Source organism: Carassius carassius, chromosome 45, assembly GCF_963082965.1.
Source record: "Carassius carassius chromosome 45, fCarCar2.1, whole genome shotgun sequence".
NCBI classification, from domain to species: Eukaryota; Metazoa; Chordata; class Actinopteri; order Cypriniformes; family Cyprinidae; genus Carassius; species Carassius carassius.
This window is the reverse complement of record NC_081799.1, coordinates 6,078,377-6,098,968: the sequence shown is the minus strand read 5'-3', so window position 1 is coordinate 6,098,968 and position 20,592 is coordinate 6,078,377. Positions and strand designations below refer to the sequence as shown.

The 20,592-nt window shown below is 39.6% G+C and overlaps 1 protein-coding gene across 1 annotated transcript; it reads left to right on the top strand.

Moving 5' to 3' along the window:
- Positions 1-436: 436 nt before the first annotated feature.
- On the top strand, positions 437-20,188 carry smc5 (structural maintenance of chromosomes 5). The gene is made up of 24 exons (XM_059538732.1): positions 437-685; positions 823-964; positions 1,805-1,857; positions 1,961-2,123; positions 2,242-2,376; positions 2,451-2,591; positions 6,677-6,838; positions 6,935-7,006; positions 7,099-7,354; positions 8,940-9,094; positions 9,185-9,298; positions 10,112-10,206; positions 10,285-10,417; positions 11,213-11,386; positions 13,006-13,175; positions 13,268-13,391; positions 14,444-14,566; positions 15,163-15,291; positions 15,379-15,474; positions 18,529-18,633; positions 18,718-18,837; positions 19,330-19,509; positions 19,749-19,844; positions 19,922-20,188. The coding sequence occupies exons 1-24, from the start codon at positions 534-536 to the stop codon at positions 20,051-20,053; spliced, it is 3,222 nt and encodes a 1,073-aa protein (XP_059394715.1). The 5' UTR covers positions 437-533; the 3' UTR covers positions 20,054-20,188.
- The last annotated feature ends 404 nt before the right edge of the window (positions 20,189-20,592 follow it).

Sequence of the window (20,592 nt, the reverse complement as noted above, 5' to 3'; positions counted from 1 at the left end):
ATAGGCAATAGACATAATATGATGTATTATACGGTAAGTGAAGTGATCTGTGTGTGTGTGTGTGTTTGTGTGTGTGTGTGTGTATATATATATATTTAACTTATATTTGACACATATATAAAATATTTTTATAAGTTAAAATAAATATGGTAAAAAAAATTATATAAAAATGTTTTTATAAGAATAAAGGGTCTGTCATTTAATGCGCAAAAAAATCCGTCATCAGTCATCAGGTACATAAAATGCACAGTATACACACTAACGTTACTGTAGAGCTGTAAAGAGTCGCATGTTAGTACGCTGACTGTAGTATATCGCAGGTTAATTCTTTACTGCCATCTAGTGCTTATGTACAGTAAGCGCACAAATCACCACTCACTAATGACGTGAAACACCCCTATATGGCTGCCCTGGGACGTGTCACGTGACAACCGCCGGCCAATCACACGGCGGTTCACCCTCAACACAGGCGCGAAACGAAAGCGTTGCGACGCTGCTGCGGTACCCACTGGCGGCGGTTGACGGGACGAGAAATGGACCTGCCGCAGAAAAGAAAACGAATAAGCCACGAATTAACCACCTCACAGCCCTCCAGCCGCGAAGCCGCACCGTCCAGCAGCACAAATGGCCAAGCAGGAGGTTTCGTGGAGGGCTCTATCCTCCGCATCACCATGCGCAACTTCCTGTGAGTAACTCACTCTTTAACGTTACACAAATATCTCTCTTTCACTTCCATAACAGGTGTTTGCACTTTCATGTCGGGTGTTTTTATGTTAAATCGTGATGGATTATATATGTGAAACTAGTCCTCTGTGTTTGTAGCACCTACGATCACTCGGAAGTGTTCCCGGGACCCAAACTAAACATGATCGTCGGAGCCAACGGCACGGGGAAGTCCAGTATAGTGTGTGCCATCTGCCTGGGCCTGGCCGGGAAAACATCTGTCCTGGGCCGAGGAGACAAGGCGAGTCACCCACCCGAGCCCCGAGAGAGCCTAGTGTTAGCTTATGTACTTATTACACTGTAGACTGAGTATCATCAACATCTCCAGCCATTTCTAGACACTGTACCAAAGTGCACAAACACATGGGTAGTTCTCTGAAATCTGTGTGAATGCAGTTTTTGCATTTGCAGGGGCTTTGGAGGCAGTTGTGCCGAGATTATTTGGTTTGCCTATAGTTAGCATGCAAACAAAGTGTACAAACTGGAAAGTCCGGTAACTTTCACATACAAGCAGGGACACTAGAACTGATTTTTTTTTTATAGAGAAAAACCCACAGGAATTGTGTCTAATGCATACAGAGAAGTTTATCCACCCTGAAAATAGTTAAAGGAGACACTGAATGATTTAAGAATTAAATATACCTTAAATAATGTACATTTCTGGAATTGGTGCTTGAATCAGCACAACATATATGACACTGAAGATATCCTCGTTTGTCTTTTTCAATACTTTTTTTTAACATTTACAGACAGGAAACTTAATCACGAAGTACTGTGGTTATTATCTTAAAGGTAAAATGATAATGATATTTTTTTACATGAACTAAAAATGAAATATAAGAGGGCTTGAACTTACTCTATTTCAGCCAATTGCCAAGGCAACGTTCTAAAATAACTTAAACAAAACTGAATTAATAAAAACTGAATAGACGTGTTTACAAAAAATACAAATAAATAAAAGCAAAATATAAAAGCAAAAGATGAATTCAAAATATTAATACAAGTTGTAATAGTAGATCAGTCATACTTAAACCAGATTTATTGACGACAATAAATGAACCAGATGTTGTTCTGTTTCTAGGTTGGTCTGTATGTGAAGCGAGGATGCAGTAAGGGTTCAGTTGAAATTGAGCTGTAAGTGTATATTTATACATATTATGATGCATGTCCATTATTTCCAAAAGTCCCTGGAGAGACATCGAGTTGCTCGGTTCCTCTCGGCTTTCTTTGTGTCCAGATACAGAGCGAGTGGAAACTTGGTAATCACCAGAGAGATCCAGGTGGAGAACAACCAGTCGACGTGGATGCTCAACAGAAAACACTCCAGTCAGAAAGCTGTGGAGGAGGCTGTGAAAGAGCTGCACATTCAGGTCGGGAACCTGTGTCAGTTCCTACCGCAGGTGAGCGCTGTTATTAAAATCACTGCACACTACAGACTGTCAGACACATCTGTGAAGTTTGGAAGAGCTGCACAAGAGCTGTTTTTATGAACCGTTTGTCTTTTGTTTGGTGTTGAAGGAGAAAGTTGGTGAGTTTGCCAAGATGAGTAAGATTGAACTTCTTGAAGCCACTGAGAAATCGGTCGGCCCACCAGAAATGTACGAGTTTCACTGCGAACTCAAGACGTTTCGCAGCAAAGAGAGGGAACTGGAGGTGAATGTTTTTCTTGTTTTGAAATGCATCTTAAGGCTGTGATAGGTCTTTGATTTCACTGATGTTTTTGACAGAATGTGTGTAAGGAGAAAGCCAACTTCCTAGAGAAGGCCAGACAGAGGAATGAGAGGAACAAACTGGATGTAGAGCGCTACTACATGAAGAAGAGACACTTGGACAGGATCCAGATGCTAGAGAAGAAGAAACCCTGGGTGGTGAGTGCTGATCTTACTAGATTAAACTTTCCCAAAACCCATTTGTTGCAAGCTTTCTGAGAGGACATACTCTTCATTAAAAGCTGACCAACATTGATGCATCTTACAAACAGCTGAATATTACTTGCATGTTTGTCAACAGACACTTTCGGTTGTGAAAAAAAGACATCGGTGACAAATAACTGCAACACCTTAGAAAAAGAAATGTTTATAGTAGTTGATATTAGTCAGTTTCCAGGAGGTTCCCAGATAAAAATTGCGTCTCGGGGTTAAAATACCCGTTCTTTGGCAGGGTTGCCTTGGTAAAATTAGCATTTTAGAGGCTAAACATCACGTTATTGGTATTTGAGTCGCTTCGACCCGCGGACATGAAAAACAACCGCAGACTTGGCAACACTGGTTCAGGTGGAGCTGCATTTACTACACAGAGCTATAGTTCACTGACAAGCTACTCAAAATCGCTTTCAAAATCGACAAAGAATCACCTCCGATTTTAAAATCGATTTTGTGTAGATTTTCTGCGGAACTACGGCTCTGTGTAGTAAAGACTAGGGCTGCACGATATTGGGAAAAAATGACATTGCGATATTTTATATTTCTGCGATTATATATTGCGATATGAAATCTAATCAAATTTTTTCTTACAAACAAAAATGGGGTGATAACACTTACATTCTCATTTTAAATGATTTAAACATCGACACCATCGTGTCAATTGATTAATATGCGCGAGGGAGAAAGAGCAAGACAGTGCTCGTGTTGTTTGAAGACGGTGAGCGTGCGGCCGGGGCTCGCTCACTCGCTTGCTCTCTCTCCCTCTCTTCCTCTCTCTCTCCCTCTCTCCCTCTCTTTCTCTCTCTCTCTGTCCTGTTAAACTGACAGGACTTTTAAAAACACATGCAAATGATAAACTTTCACTCTGATGGTTAAGCTGTGCAATTAATCCACGAATCACATTCGTTAAGGGCCGGGGAGCAGCTGACCCGTACAGTTAATGAATAACGGATCAACTACGACAGCCTACATCGCACATCCTGCGATGTGACTATCGTGGATTCGTACATCGCGATATCGATGCTTAAACAACACATCGTGCAGCCCTAGTAAAGGCCAACCAGTGTTGCCAAGTCTGAGGTTGTTTTTCATGTCCGCGGGTCGAAGCGACCCCAATGCAAATAATGTGATGTTAAGCCCCTAAAATGCAAATTTTACCAAGGGAACCCCGCCAAAAAATTTGTATTGTATCGCCCGGAACGAAACGCGATTTGGCTAGTTTTGAGAAGTAATTGGGCAGGTTTTGTTTTGAAAACCTGGCAACCCTGATCTGAACGCACCTGCAGGATATATATTACTAATCACAGGAGTGCCTTTACTGACAAGATGCGCATCAAAATCGCATTCGATTTTTTGCACAGTCCTAGTTGATATCAGGGATGGGTCACGATTTTTGAATATTCAATTAGTCTATTTAATGACCGAATATCGATTAGGCTGTGCGATTATTTTCTAAGGATGTGAACTGTGCCTGAGCGCGTCTGACCCACAAAGCCCGGTTCGGTTGACTGTGATTGCTCCGTGCGGCGCTTAGACATGGTTGGTTGGTAGAGGTGGACCAGAGCGACTCAAAATAATGAACCACAAAGTTAACCGAACGATGCACTCCACTGTGCTGAGCGAGAAACTTCCTGTTTCCCACGTATTAAGTCATGATCACGAGCTAACTGCATTAAAATGTGTTATTTGTTGAAAGAATAAAATGTAATATTCCACTGGTTGATAACCATGAACATTTACCGGCCATATATTAAAATCTTTTTGACTCTGTTATGTTGATTTTTCTGAAGTAAATAACATTGTGACTATTCACAAGCTTTTAACTGTGGTATAAATGCTTGTAAATAATATGTAACGTTTTAATCGCAATAAGCTTTGGGCTTTCTTACTTTGTATTATAACACAAAGCCTCAGGCTTCTGTCAATTTTAAGATAAAATACAAACAATAAATGTTTTTTACTGTATTTTCCAGACTATAAGTCACACTTTTTTCATAGTTTGGCTGGTCCTGCGACTTCTAGTCAGGTGCATTTAATTAGAACCAAGAACCAAGAGAAAACATTACCGTCTCCAGCCGCGAGAGGGCGCTCTATGCTGCTCACTGCTCTGGAAAACATAGAGCGCCCTCGCGGCTGTAGACGGTAATGTTTTCTCTTGGTTCTTGGTTCTAATTAAATGCGACTTATAGTCCAGTGCGACTTATGTTTTTTTTCCTCGTCATGACGTATTTTTGGGCTGATGCGACTTATACTTAGGTGCGACTTATAGTCTGAAAAATACGGTACACTCTTTAAACTGTGGTGAAATATTCGCCTCCTTTCAAGCAGCATGTGAATCAGTTATATGTTCCTGTTTAATATTTACAGCACGAAAATAATAACAAATAAATATTTGAGTGCATGTTGGAAAAAAAACAGAACAATTTAATACAAACAGGTGTCTCGTGAAATAAATCAATTTGAGTTAAAAAAAAAAAAAAAGCCTATTGCTGTTTTTCGTTTTTAACGTGAAGAATGACAGGTGCCACATACGTTTTTATTTTTTTGGAGTATACAGGTGTAATATATTCACTTTTACGTCATGCAATGGAACATGATTTTATTATCATAATTTTGACTTTATTCCTAAAATATTATGAAGCTAATCTTATTTATTTTATTTATTTATTTTTTGAGAAGGATAAACTGAAAAAAGCTGGCTGCTTTTAAAGGCTATTTAAAAAACAAACTTGAGTTTAACAAACATAAAATGTTCCAATCATATTTCTGAATTAAATTAATAAAGAATCGAAACGAAATATGACCACTTTGCCATTAAAAACCAAAACTAAACTATTATAATGGCTGCAACAGCAGAAAGGGTGATCTCTGCGGTCGTAATTGTGAACAGATTGCGCTCCCCTCTTCTTCCCGAGCATGTGCACATGCTCATTTTTGTGAATAAAAATATGAAATAGGTTATTGTTATAACTACAGATGTTAAAATTAATGTTCACATAAGTGTCGTCATTCAGGCTGTTCACAATATGTTTTAGCGCGTACTTTGTTTTAAGAATGATATTCTGTTTTAGTGCGTAATTTGTTTTAAGCCTAATATTCATGGCTGAATGAATCTGTTCTAATCTTGCGAGCAGTTGATAATCGACGGACTGTTGTTAATAAGTGCTGTCATTCGGTTATGTTATATTAATATGTTTCAGCAATCGTACAACCATCAATTGGCTTGGGTTAGGATAGACCTTTCTCTAATATATTAAACCGTTTGTTATCATACAGATTGAAAGCCTGACTAGTGTCTCTCCCTCTCTCTCTATTTATGTGTGTGTGTTTATGCGAGTGCATGTGATTTTCGACTACTAATCGAATAATACCCAGTGATTATCGACTATTACTTTTGCTTAAAATGCACATCCCTAGTTGATATGTTTCCATCCAAAGTTGTCAATTTAACTTAAATTAAAATAGGAATATCAAGTCAAATCAATTGTATTTGTATTGTTCTTCCTACAATAGAGATTGTTTAAATTCAAACATGAAACTAACCTTATCAATGATGCAGACTTTAAAAATGAGGCAATAAAGCAGTTCTAGCGAGACAATAGGGTCGTTACAGTCGGTTCAGTGTTGGCTCAGTTCAATTACTGTAGTTCAGTCATTATAAAACCCTTATCAAGATGGCTTAAAACATTTGTAAATAAAACTAACTCCATTCAATGTCAACAAAATTGTGAAAGTATCAATAAAATCTTCAAAGTATCAGTAATGGAAATCTAAGTTGCTACAAACAGGGAAGGCCACCGTGTTTTTTCCATATGTAATAAATTATTTGTCCGTCAGGGCATTCAGATGAAATGCAAAAAAATGTTGTCATGTTATCTTGTGTTCAGAAGCCTGATATTTGTAAATGCATTCGTAGTTCATGTGCAGATAAGTCTTCTTATCTGATAAAAATGATTTTTTAATATGCATTTTAAGATTTTATGTGCATATCGGATGGATTTCAAGACTTCATTTTCTGTTTCCTATTTTAGGAATATGAAACGGCACGTAAAGATCTCGAGGGGGTGAAGAAGGAAAGAGAGGAAATGAAAAAGAAGCTGAAGTCGTTAAAAGAAGCTCAGGAGCCGCTGATGAGGAAGATCCGCTCGGTGGAGAGTCAGCTGCAGCCCATCGAGCAGCAGATGAAGGAGCTGGTCAGCACAAATCACAAACCTCATTGCCACAAATCTATTTTATATTTCCTTTATTATATAAAAATAATGCCACTGCTCCCTCCTCCCATTTCTTAGACTGCTGGTATCAGAGACGCGACGCAGAAATGTAAGCAGAAACATGATCAGCTTGAATATAGGAATAAAGAGGTTTGTTCTGAAAGACTACCATCAAAACATAAGAAAGTGTTAAAGACTATATTGAAACACTAGCTGATTAGTCTGCTTCTGTCAAACGCTAGGTTGATGACATCAGACAGGACCTGAGTCTGAAGCAGACCGAGGAGGCGGACCGACAGAAGCGGATCGGACACACGCAGCTCATGATCAAAGACCTGCAGAAGGAGCTACAGAACATGGGCAGCATGGAGGACGTCACACCTCAGATCGAGGCTGTCAACGCAGAGCTGAGGAAAATCCAGGAAGAGAAAGCCAAACTGGAGGGCGAGATGTCAGACCTGCGCAGAGATAAAGACGAAGCCTTTGGAGAATTAAGCCGTAATGTTTCAGATTAATTTAGTAGCAGAAAAAACACACACATGTTGTATAAGTCACCCTGTTTTAGATAATTATATTGATACATTCATTATACGAATAATTCACCATACTATAAGTTCATAAAAGTAAAAAAAACATAAATGCAACCTCACATTTACACACTGCCTCCGAAACTTTCGTCCTTCAAAACTAATTTCAGATCAGGTTCGATTTTCTGTATTTTTGCATCCATAACAAAGATTTTGATAGAAAAGGATGACGAATATGAAAAAACAAATGAAAATTTCAGACTTGGTGTGCCATGTCCCTAAAGAGATAGTACAAGCAATAAAGACAATTCTGTCATTACTCACCCTCAAGTCGTTCCAAACCTGTAATGCTGTGTTCACACCAAACGCAAATGGAGCGTCAAATTCGCGTCTACCGCGTTTAGTTTGCCGCTTGAACATTTTAGATGCATTCGCGCGTCTAGAGCGAAATAGACGCGCATAGAAAGCAAAAGTTTGAAGCGAAATTGACGCGCGTCCGAGGCGAAATCCGCTTCTTGTGTGAGGGGCAAGTGCTAGCGGTTGTCTGTTTGCAAGATGGCTGATGTTGATCGAGCACTCGGGTCTTTTCCACTTTTTCCTGCACACGTCCTCTGAATAAACGCATTCTCTTGTTAGCGAAAAGTAGCTGTAGGCTATATTAGGGGGAAAATAGTTGTAAAAAAACAGCGGGAAGGCCGCGGGTCGATAAACGTGTACGTGACTCAAAAGTTAAATGTGTATTTACAACACACTCTTCCAAGCTAGGTCCTTTTTATTCCTGAAATATGAACTTGTGTGTGATACTTGTGTCATAAAGCTCCGGTTGACTGCTCACCGACAACATCAGTATTTCCTCCATGTTGAATGAGTGACTGCTGAGCAGGCTCCTGATTGGTTAACGCGGCGCGAATTGACGGCAAAGTTAAAATTTTTCAACTCGGGCGGCAGACGCGAATTCGTGTCAAACACTTAAATGCACAAAAGCACAAATTCGCGCGTAGCGCCTATCACACCAGACGCTCAATTCGCGTCATTGAGGCGAATTCGCATCTTCCGCACCGTGCTAAACGGCTCATTCGCGCCGCGAGACCTCCAGAAGCGCGTAAATGCGCCTTTGCATTGACTTAACATTGAAATCATTTGCGCCAGACGCTCTATTCGTGTTTGGTGTGAACACAGCATAAGACCCTCGTTCATCATCTGAACACAAAGTAAAATATTTTTGATGCATTCTTACAGATTTCTTACCCTCCCATAGACAGCAAGGGTCCTTACACAATCAATGCACAGAAACGTAGCAAGGAGAATAAAAAAAACGAAAAAACGACTTTATTAAACAATTCGTCTCCTCCACGTCACCTTGGAGCCATTTTGGAGAGTATCTACTGAACCCAAACAGCGTATGTTGTTCTGTGTCAGCTGCGACACAAGGATATGTTTTCAACGTTGTTTGTGCTTTGATTTGAACAAAAACTATGTAATTAATTACAGAATTTTCCTTTTTGGGTGAACTAACCCTTGCACTCATGTCTAGTTTGTTGGATGTTCTTCTGAAGGTTTGCAGAATCGTCAGAAGAGTCTGGACAACATGATGAACGTGAAAGAGGAAAAACTGCGCACCCGATTTCGTGACACCTACACTGCCCTCAAGTGGCTGAGGGATAACCGTGATCGTTTTGAAGGAAACGTCTATGAGCCTATGATGCTGGTGGTGAGAGCACAGCTGCTAATTCAGGTGCTGTTTCTTGGAGATGGGTTTCTATGCAGATTGATTTGATCTTCTCTCTCTTTTTTTTGCCAGATAAATGTCCGTGATTCTCGGCACGCAAAATACATTGAGAGTCACATTCCTCTCAATGATTTGAGAGCCTTCGTCTTTCAGAGACAGGAGGACATGGAGAAGTTCATGACGGAGGTGAGAAGCTCAGTGAAGAAGCTGACACAATTCATTTAAAAAAATCATTTAAAGGTGACCTGCTAGGCAAAAATCACTTTTATGAAGTGTTTGAACACAGTTGTGTGGCCGTGGTGTGTGAAAACAACCAACCAATTATTGTAAAAATCCACCCACACCCCAATCCCAATAAATCATAAACAGTCTCTCTGAACACACAAGTCCAGGTTTCTCCCTATGATGACGAATGTGGTAGTTAATAATTGTATATGAAAGCAATGTGAAGTTGACTAGAGTTTGTCCAGCTCATAATCACAAGTGGGACTTATAAAGTTTGTGAAAACATAAACGTTCACGTATTATGCACAGTAAAGTCAGATGACTGACTTATAGACATATTCCGGTTCGAAGATATAAGGCTGAACACCAATACTGAGAGTTTCTGATATTTTCAGTGCGTAAGATTTTCCTGTTTTGTTGTTGCTTGCTCTTTGAAGCTCCGCCTTCTTCTGGAAGGAGACTGGAAGCACCAGCTCATTTGCATTTAAAGGGACAAGCACAAAAACGGCACATTTTGGCTCATACCCTAAAAGTGTCAATTTTAACGACATTATATAATTTTATATGAACAGTTTAACAATTTTCTATTAATTTGATATAAGATTGTTAAAATTCGTTAAAAAAAAAATGGCCTAACTTTTTAGGATGTTTATATTTATTTTGTGTTATTTTCTAATAATGAAAATTAAATGATATTTAATAGAATAATAAGCATTTATAATAGAGGGTAAGTAATGTAAAATCAGTACAATGTGAAATGTTTTTGACACACAGGTGCGAGACACACAGAGGCTGCGAGTTAACACCGTCATTGCTCCAGAGGAGTCCTGCTCTAGACGACCACCTTCACGGCCACTCGAGACCCTGAAGTAACACCCTCTACTTGACCACTACAAAGACATCTTATTCAGTACATTTATTAAATCGTTTTTGTTTCTTTTTGTCAGGCCTTATGGCTTCTTCTCATATTTGCGTGAGCTGTTCGATGCTCCTGAGGAGGTCATGAGTTACCTATGCTATCAGTACAAAGTCAATGATGTGCCTGTAGGGACCGAGAAGACCAAGAGCATGATCGAGATGGTAGGTCCTCCATCATTCTGCTGCGAAGTTGCCTGAAATAAGAATAGACATCATGTAACAGATTTTGAATCTAGTTTTGTGCACATGAATGTAGTCTGTGACCTTGCTGCTCATTATCAATTTTAGTAGCCTACTATTGTAACAGTTTGAGCAGTTTGAGCATGAGATCTCACGAATAAAAAAAAAAGGGTTTAGCTTGAATGCAATGTAAAATCCACTTACGTTACAATGTACAATGTAAACAAATGATTCAAATCAGTAATTTTGCGATCAGATGATATTGAAAATCAGATCTTTGTGATGCAGAAAGCACAGAGAATCAGTTAATCCAGCCATAAAAAAAATGTATTTACAGTATATAATATTTTTAAGGAAAGCTGCAAAATGAATCAAATCGTGATATGTACTATAGTGTCTGTGAATATAAAAGCAAAAAAACGCTGCTGTTTAGATAAGAATTCTGCATGTTCTGAATGCCTCTGTCTTCAGTATTTGAGGTCATGTACTACACATGAACTTCATCTCCAGGGCAGCCACTTCCACACCATCATTTATAAAAATACATTTGTATTAAATCACAGAATTTCTGAAAAAAATAAAACCCATTTTATAGAGCCCTGTTATTTGTAAAATTGTATGAATTCAATTGATTGGACATGCATGTCATTATTAAAATGTAATTATTCCGTTAAAATAGAAAACATAGAAGCTAGAAAAAATAATGCTGAATTTGGAAAAAATAAAGTTGATTTCATAGGGCCTTACAATCTTGAAACTGATGTTTTTCTGTGGCAGGTGATCAGAGAGCTTCAGATGAGGATGATCTACACCGCGGAGGAGAAGTACACGGTGAAGAAATCCAACTACTCTAGTAATGTGGTCTCCAGTAACTCGGCCCTGCGACCCTCACAGTTCCTCACTATGACCGTAGATGCAGATGAGAGACGCCAGCTGGAGGAGCAGCTGAGGGTGAGAAACGCCCATCAGACACACCGTCAACACTGCTATAGGATTTAAATGTTGCAGCATGTTGGTATATAATAATTTATTTGATTTAGTAGATGAACTGTTGGTGTTTAAAGGGGTCATAGTGTTACATGCTCTTGATGAATAAAGAAGAGATTCAGTTGCAAATACTAAAGCCTCAAATCCAATATTCTTTATAAAGGTTAAGACACGTCCACACTCCCCTGAAACGCCTTGTTCTAACATGCCCCCACATATCTATGTCACTATGTGGGAAGATTTGCAAGCAAAGAAAGAAGGCGTATCTTTTATTCTAGTTGTAGCATTGTTGCCGCTGCTGCCATGTCGTATAGACGCTGTGTGTTTCACCGTGAAAGTGAAACTACTTTGTTTGGTCTTCCAAAAGAGGACGATATCTGCTTTTTCATGCCTGGAGCTGATCTGTGCTGTTGGCTGAGGAAATACATCAACTTTGTACTGTGGATCGCCGGTTCCATTGCCCGGGGGCATCACATGTGGTTCCCACACTCACTCCTTCATAGAATCCACCGGCCGCGCCGTTCTCAAGCCCGCCTGCCTCGGCTCAGTCTCGGGCCTCGGCTCAGTCTCGGGCTCAGGCTCAGTCTAGGGCTCAGTCTCGGGCTCAGGCTCAGTCTCGGGCCTCGGCTCAGTCTAGGGCTCGGCTCAGTCTAGGGCTCGGCTCAGTCTCGGGCTCAGGCTCGGGCTCAGGCTCGGGCTCAGGCTCGGGCTCAGGCTCGGGCTCAGTCTCGGGCTCGGGCTCAGTCTCGGGCTCAGGCTCAGTCTCGGGCTCAGGCTCAGTCTCGGGCTCAGGCTCAGTCTCGGGCTCAGGCTCAGTCTCGGGCTCAGGCTCAGTCTCGGGCTCAGGCTCAGTCTCGGGCTCAGGCTCGGGCTCAGTCTCGGGCTCAGGCTCCGTCTCGTGCTCAGGCTCCGTCTCGGGCTCAGGCTCACTCTCGGCCTCCGCTCACTCAACATCACAATATGTTAAGGGGCATAACATTTTGTCACATGCTTGAGGTATTCGGCCAATCACAACACACTGGATAGCTTTGTAAAAAAACTTTGTAAAAATCGACATGTTTCAGAAGTGCGGCATAGAGGAGAAAAAATAATGTACAGTATGTGGAAAATAATGGGTTATTTTACATTAAACTGCATAAACACATTTCATTAAACCAAATAATGTTCTTTTTAGCAACGTCATATGACCCCTTTAAATATATGAACACAAGAAACTGCTGTTAACAGGTTAATATTGAACATGTTTGTTCTCGGAGTAGCATGGCTGCATGCTGCGCTTTCTTCTTGGTTGACAGGTTAAGGTGCAATACTGCCACCCGGGAGCTCAACCAGGTTCTGGTGCTGGAGTAGAGGCAATTTGCGTGTCCTCTTTAGGGATGCAACGATACCATTTTTTAGAACTGATCCTGTAAAAAAATTCTGAGTATCTGCCGATACCTATACCATTCCAATCCGATACCAGCACTGTTTTTTTTTTTTTTTTATCAATGTTGGATTTGGATCAGTCTTATCTGATTGATACCCGATCCGGCAGAACATCCCTAGTAAGTGTAATGACCTCAGATTTGACATCTCGCTCGCAGGCAGCCCAGAGGCAGGTGCAGAGCATTGATCAACGGATGGCAGCCATTCGTGAGCAACAAGCTAAACTGGACCGCCGTGATAATGAACTGCGTGCTAACAAGAAGAAACTGTCTGAGCTGAAAGGCAAGAAGAGACAACTGGAGCAGAAAATCAGCACAAAACAGGACAGGTACCTTCCTCTGAAAACCACCTGTGTGCAGCTTTGTTGTGATTTCCAGTCCCCACCCCACACTTCTTTTATATCTTTTTCTCAATGTACAGTTTACGGCAGATGCAGCAGAATAAGATCAACTTGCAAGCAATTGAAGAGGAGACAAACGCCAAGATCGCTGCTGTAAATAACAAGAAAGTGGCCATAATGAAGGAATATTTGGGTCACATGCAGGTGTGTTTGTGTTCTCCGAAGCTTGATTTCTACCCCTAACTTGTTCTGTATCTATCAAGGGATGTCGCAGGGATTCGTCTATTCTATTCGACTATTGATGTTTGGTCTGTATTAAAGAAGGATTAGATTGCAGTAAAGTGTTAAACAATCGTCTGGCCATTATGTATTTTAACAGTTTTCTTCAATATGATTACCGTGTTTTTCGGACTATAAGTCGCACCTAAGTATAAGTTGCATCAGTCCAAAAATACGTCATGATGAGGAAAAAACATATATAAGTCGCATTTATTTAGTGTAGACTACAGGAGCACTGAGCAGCATAGAGCGCCCTCTCGCTGCTGTAGATGGTAATGTTTTCTCTTGGTTCATTTCTCTCGGTTCATGCCAAATTAATTTTGATAAGTCGCACCTGACTATAAGTGGTAGGACCAGCCAAACTATGACAAAAAAGTGCGACTTATAGTCCGGAAAATACGGTACTTGCTTTTGTTACTTTATTTGAACTAATTATTAATGCCTCATTGCTTTTATATATGTATTTTAAGTAATCTTAAAGACTAATATTCACTTAAGTCTATTTTTATTACAACAACACAATTTTTTTTATATTTATTGGGCCCTATGAAATCCGTTTTATTTATTTATTTTTTAATTCTACATTATAATTTTTCTATATTCTGTTTTAATGGTTCAATTAAATTTTTATAATCAAAAGAATTTCCAAATTATTGATTTTATTTTTAAAAATTAATGTATTTAATTTTTTTTATTTTTATCCTAAATAAATTCTGGTAAATAATATTTCTGGTTATCCCTTAAAATAATGTTTTGATTTATAATTTTATTAGTAGTAGTAGTTCTATCATCACATTGAGTAATATTTTTCTGAATTCTGTCGCATTTTCTTCAAGTTAACCTGAACTTTTATGCATCTTGGAAATCATAGGGCACTATTATTATCTGATTTCTCAATCGTCAAAGCAGTCGACAGATTACTAGATTCCCAAATGAATTGTTCGTGTCCGCTCTAATGGCCTCATGTGTGCTGGTAGATGAAGGCCAGACTGAGTATGGAGAAGGTGTACTTGGCTCTTCAGAGCGCAGGTCTCTCCGCTGAGAAAACCAAACTGGAGACGGACTGCAGGGACAGTTCAGCTGAGCTCAAGCGAGCCGAGGTGAGACCATCTGTCACGCCACAAATGACATTCAGTGTGTTTTATTTCCGTAATCGAACATATTGTTGAGTTAAATGGGATCAGTCAACAAATAAATGTAAAGGTATTTTTTATAAAAATGATCATGTAATATTGTGTAAATGTTATTACATTTTAGGTTAAAAGTTTGGGTTAGTAACATTTATTAGCTTTACTTCACCAGAATAAATTACATTTATTCTAGTAGAAAACGTTTATTTTTAAACTGTAATAATATTTTACAATATATATATATATTTTTATCAAGTAAGTGCCCTGATGGCCTTGTATTTATATAAATATTTATATCAACAGTATTTAAAAATCTTACCAACTCCAAACTTTTGAATGAAGAATTAATTGTCTATTTTCTCATATTCTTTATTTAAAAGTTGACGTGTTTTGTTTACATTTGTAGTAACGGTCTTATTATTCCGATTGGCAGCTTATATTTCGAGATAATTAAATATTTTTTTATTGAGTTAATAAGAGCATGCTCTCATATCTCCTCTTAATGAAATATTCCTCATCCAATGATGATTCGAGCACAGTTAGAACGTGTCTGTGTGTTCACACAGGTGACGTACACCAAACTGGACCAGGTGAAGAACAATCTGTTGACCACGTGTAAGAACCTGATGAGGAGGGCCAGTGAGATCTGTAACATGACCCCCGGAGAGACGGCCGTCCCAGAGGAACTACATGCAGTGAGCTCCGTCTGACTCCGGCACACACATCCTTCATTCAGCCTTGAAGACATTATTTTAAAACAATCTGTTATTGTTTCCTCTCAGGCCTTCAGCCAGTTGCCTGACACACTGGATGAGATTGATGCCATGCTGAATGAGGAGAAGACCAGAGCCGAGTGCTTCACCGGCCTCAGTGATGCTGTGAGACAAACACATCAGCTCACTTATGCTTCGCCTTTAAACTGTTACTAATCAATCCTCACTTCACTTCTTACTGAAAGCTTACAACAAGAAGAGTAGCTTCATCTTTGTCCAGTGTCTGTGCTATTTTTCTTCCCCCCAGAAGTTATGACCGCTAAAAAATTATTTGCACACTTTTAAACTAAAACTGCTGTTATTTCATAACCCTCTTACACAAGTGCTTGTCAGTGTGGCCATCTGTTGTTGTTGCATCCTCTGATATTTTGTTCTTTTTAGTTTTAGTTTCCACTGTGAAACAGTGGCCCAGGCCAGTGCTGCCACCTTGTGGAAAAACTGATTAGTGCAAAACAAATTCAGTGCGAATAGAAGCCATTGGCTGCATCCGAAAACTGAAAAATGCTGCCTTCTGAGGACGCATTCCAAGTCGTGAGGCATCAAGACGGGTCCGAATTCAATGCTAGCTTCAGTTCCTGTCTCCTGAGATGCCTTCATCTGGCTGGTTTTTGAAGACAGCATAGATGTATCCTTCGCTGTCTCTGATATCCCACAATCCTGTGCGTTCCATTCCATGAGAGTTGAGCCAAAAAATAAAGATGGCGTCTGAAAGTTGCGGTCGGTGGTCAGTTTGTGTGTAAATGTATATTTCTGATCAACGTTTTCCACTTTATGTCATTTCTAGCGAGAAATTAATATTGCAGTAATGAAATATCCACTTACCGTATTTTTCGGACTATAAGTCACACTTTTTTTTCATAGTTTGGCTGGTCTTGCGACTTATAGTCCAGTGCGACTTATATATGTTTTTTTCCTCGTCATGACGTATTTTTGGACTGATGCGACTTATACTCAGGTGCGACTTATAGTCCGAAAAATACGGTAGTTATCACCAAAGCTCTCTATATTTTGCTGTAGATCAGGGCTATTCAATTAGTTTCATTCGAGGGCCGCATTATCAAATCGAAAAGTTGAGGTGGGCCGGTGGGTTGGTTTGGGGGTTTATCTTATTTATTGAAACATAACAGTTTCAATAAATAAGCTAAAGTAACCCTAAAGAAGTGTGGTATTTACTTGGAAATGTGGTACCCAACAGTATGCAAATATATAAAACCATAATAAATAAAAACTTGATAATTTACAGCTGTGTACAACTATTTTCCTTGGAACAAATAAATTATTTATACAAACTTATAGCTGTTGGTGAGAAATAATAATTATTTTATTTATAATTGTTATGCTTAAATGAAAATATTCTGACAGTGAGACTTGTTAACCACAGGCTCCCACTGTATAAAAAATGCCTAAACACAAGTTAAAAACTATACGCACCTTTACAAAGAAACTGACATAATTTCATAACAAGCATTAAATATATATTCCTCTACCCACCTAATAAAACTAATGCAATATAAATCACTATATTTACTATTAAACTATATAATATTATAGTATATATTTACTATATTTATTTATTACTACATAGTATTCAATATAAATATTGCACATTTCTGCCCAACCATGGTAAATTACTACAGTAAATGTGGTAAATGTTTGTAAGGATGATTAGGGAATTTAAAGTCTTCTAATTTCGGTCATGCCACAATGTTTCTCCTGCTTTCCTCATCAGTCTTGTTGGGAATGTTGAGGCTGTTTCATCCGATTTAATACTAATTAAATCATCGAGTGATTTGTGGTTTGTAACAGAAATGTTTCTGTCGAACTGAAACGCTTCCACTGGTTGTCGCAACGCTGTTGAATATTAGTGTGTCCGGGACCGGGAGTAAACGCAACTCCGCGCTGGGCCGTGTTTAAACAACTAGTGAAACAACTGAAAACATCGCTATTTGTTGTAACTGTACTGAACGAGAAACCGCTTCAGATGATTCAGTTACGGAGCGGTCCGAATGAATCCGAATAGTTTTAGACCGTTATGCAAGCGCGTTTAGAAAGAATCGAACCAAAAGAATGATTCATTCACGAAGGATTGGTAGCCTATCGCTGGTTCAGTCGACATAAATTCGGGACACATATAATAACTGCTGAAATATTCACACGTAAAACGTTTCTCAGGTCAATCGGAGCGAAAAGAGGAGGAGGGAGGTTGGTGCCGTCGGGCCGCATGGAGATGATTGGCGGGCCGCATGTGGCCCGCGGGCCGCCAATTGAATAGCCCTGCTGTAAATCATTAAACCGTTACACTGCCTCAGAAGCCTGTCTGAAATCTGTTTCATGAGGTTCCTTCGTGCAAAAACGCTGCCTGCAAAGTCATTGCCTGATACAGCAGCAAGGTTTTCAGGTGCAGCCAGTATTAGCTCCAAAGTACATTTTTTGTTAAGCGTGATAAACAGTGTGTCTCAGTATCTGACCATTTTGGGATTGGAAATGGTGCAGCCTAGTGTAGTAAAAAATATCAAATTTAAATCATTGACTCCAAAGCTGAATGAGATTCTTCCTCCTGTTGCACACAAAAGAAAATATTTTGAAGAGGGTTGATAACTAAACAGTTGACGGTAGCATTGACTGTCACAGCATTTTATTGCAATTCTATGGAAATCAATGGATACCAGTAACTGTTTGGTTACCAACACTCTTTAAACACCTTGTTTTGTGCTCAACAGAAGGAACAAATGTATATAGGTATGGTAAGTGATGTCAGAATTATCTCTTCAGGTTATTGTAAGTTGATTCAGCTGATAAAAGCATGTTATGAAAATTTGATAAAATGTGTCTTATTCACATACTGGTCGATACCCCATTCGATTTATTTGTGCAAAATTTGAAAAATTGTGACATTCCGCATTATAGAGTAAATTCCATTTTTATGACTTGATTCTACGGTTCCGTTATCATTTTCTGCATTTTGAAAATCATGAACTATAATTACATTTCCATTATCATCATATTCATTGCAATTATATTGGCCACCTCAGTTCCTAGTTCTGAGAATTGACTGCTGACAAACCCCTGCACCGCAGATCATAGTCCAGTTCCTCTGTTAGCAGCAGAGCGCGGTGTGCAGTCACTTCCTGTCTCATGTGCTGTGGTTTTGACTGTCAGGTGGTGGAGGAATATAACAGACGTGAGCGGGAGATTCAGAACATGGAGAAGGAGCTGGACGACAAGACCAACGCTCTGACAACCTACAGACGAAACATCGCTGAGGTGTGTCTGACAAACCCCAGCCCCTCACACCAGCACCTTCATCATACAGACCGAGTAACAGACGTGTGTGTGTGTGTGTGTTAGGCCAAAGAGCGCTGGCTGAATCCTCTGAAGCAGCTGGTGGATCAGATCAACGAGCGCTTCAGTGATTTCTTTCGCTCCATGCAGTGTGCTGGAGAGGTGGATCTGCACTCGGAGAACGAGGTGAGGATGTGAAGCTCATGTCAGGCCGCCCCGTGTTCAGTATTAGTTGATATGCCAATTGTTCCATTGTTGTATGGTTTGTTAGGATCGGACCATATTTGGCTGAGATACTAGAAAATCTGGAATCTGAGGGTGCAAAAAAATCAATATAATACCTTTAAAGTTGTCAAAAGGAAGTTCTTAGCAATGCATATTACTAATCAAAAAGGAAGTTTTGATATATTTACAGTAGGAAATTTACAAAATGTCTTCATAGAACATGTTCTTTACGTAATATCCGAATGATTTTTGGCATGAAAGAAAAATGTATAATTTTGACCCATACAATGTCTTTTTTGGCTATTGCTACAAATATACCAGTTCTACTTCAGACTGGTTTTGTGCTCCAGGGTTATAATTAATGCTGAATTTGGGTTGGTTTTATTGGTCCTCTCATCTAAAGTATTGCAAAAGGCCCAGAAGTCAGATTGGTGTTGTGGAAATGTGTTTCAGGAGGAGTATGATAAGTACGGCATCCGGATCCGAGTGAAGTTTCGCAGCAGCACGCAGCTGCACGAGCTGACGCCTCACCATCAGAGCGGAGGAGAGCGCAGCGTGTCCACCATGCTGTACCTCATGTCCCTGCAGGAGCTCAACCGCTGCCCCTTCAGAGTGGTGGACGAGATCAACCAGGTCCACACACACACACACGCCTCACCAAACGCTTCGTTCTCACACGCGCTTCCATTTCTGGCTTGTAATAGAACAAATAAAAATGTACATCCATGCACCTGACTGACATATTTGCTCAATAAATTACGTCTGTGTTTGTAACTAAAACGGTTACAAACAATGGTATGAAGTAATTTGTCATCAACAAAGACCATGCACACATGAACTTCTTTCCTGAGGTGAAGTGTTGTGTTGTTCAGGGCATGGATCCCGTCAATGAGAGACGTGTGTTTGACATCGTAGTGCGGACAGCGTGTGGTGTGAACACGTCTCAGTATTTCTTCATCACACCCAAGGTAGGTTTGCTTCTGAGTGACACTGTGTGTGAAGTGTTTGCTGATGTGCGTGTCATTGTGTGTGTGTGTGTGTGTAGCTCCTACAGAACCTGAAGTACGCGGAGCAGATGACCATCCTCTGTGTGCACAACGGACCCTACATGCTGCCACCAAACAAATGGAGCGAGAAAACCTTCATCAGACGTGCCAAAGGCAGACAAATCCCCTGAAGAACATGTTGAGCTGGAGTTCTGTCTGGATCAGCAGTTCAGATGAGGTGAAGTGCCTTCATGTCAACAATGCATCAAAACCGTTACGAGTTCTGATTAAACATTTTGTGTAATGAATAAATACATGCAACTGTTTTTTACGTGTTAATTCTTACTAAAGGAAACATTATTATTATTTGGGTCACAAAATGCAAAATGAGAACAGTTTTAACCACTAATAACTAATTTTATTAATAGTTGTCTTTGTTTTTTTTTTTATTGAAAATATAAGCTGACATTTACATAATTCATGCAATTCGTAAGAGAATGTGACTTTTTTTTTTTAACACGGTTGTACAAATAAGACCATGTGTGGCTACTCTAAAATCTAAATAATATTTTTGTTGCTATCACTTAACTTGTTTGGTTGTCAGTTTGTGTTAGTGATGAGGGTTTTTCAAAATCAGAATCAAAATCAGAAGCAAATGGAAGTTGCTTCTTTGTAAAGCTGCCAGAATCCTCCTATTATAAACAAAAGCATTTCTGAATTAAAGCAGTCA

Coding starts and splice junctions, on each gene's coding strand:
- smc5 (XM_059538732.1), top strand. CDS start 534: ATGGACCTGCCGCAGAAAAGAAAACGAATAAGCCACGAATTAACCACC. Junction 15,292..15,378: donor TCCCAGAGGAACTACATGCA/GTGAGCTCCGTC, acceptor GTTTCCTCTCAG/GCCTTCAGCCAGTTGCCTGA. Junction 15,475..18,528: donor TCACCGGCCTCAGTGATGCT/GTGAGACAAACA, acceptor TTTGACTGTCAG/GTGGTGGAGGAATATAACAG.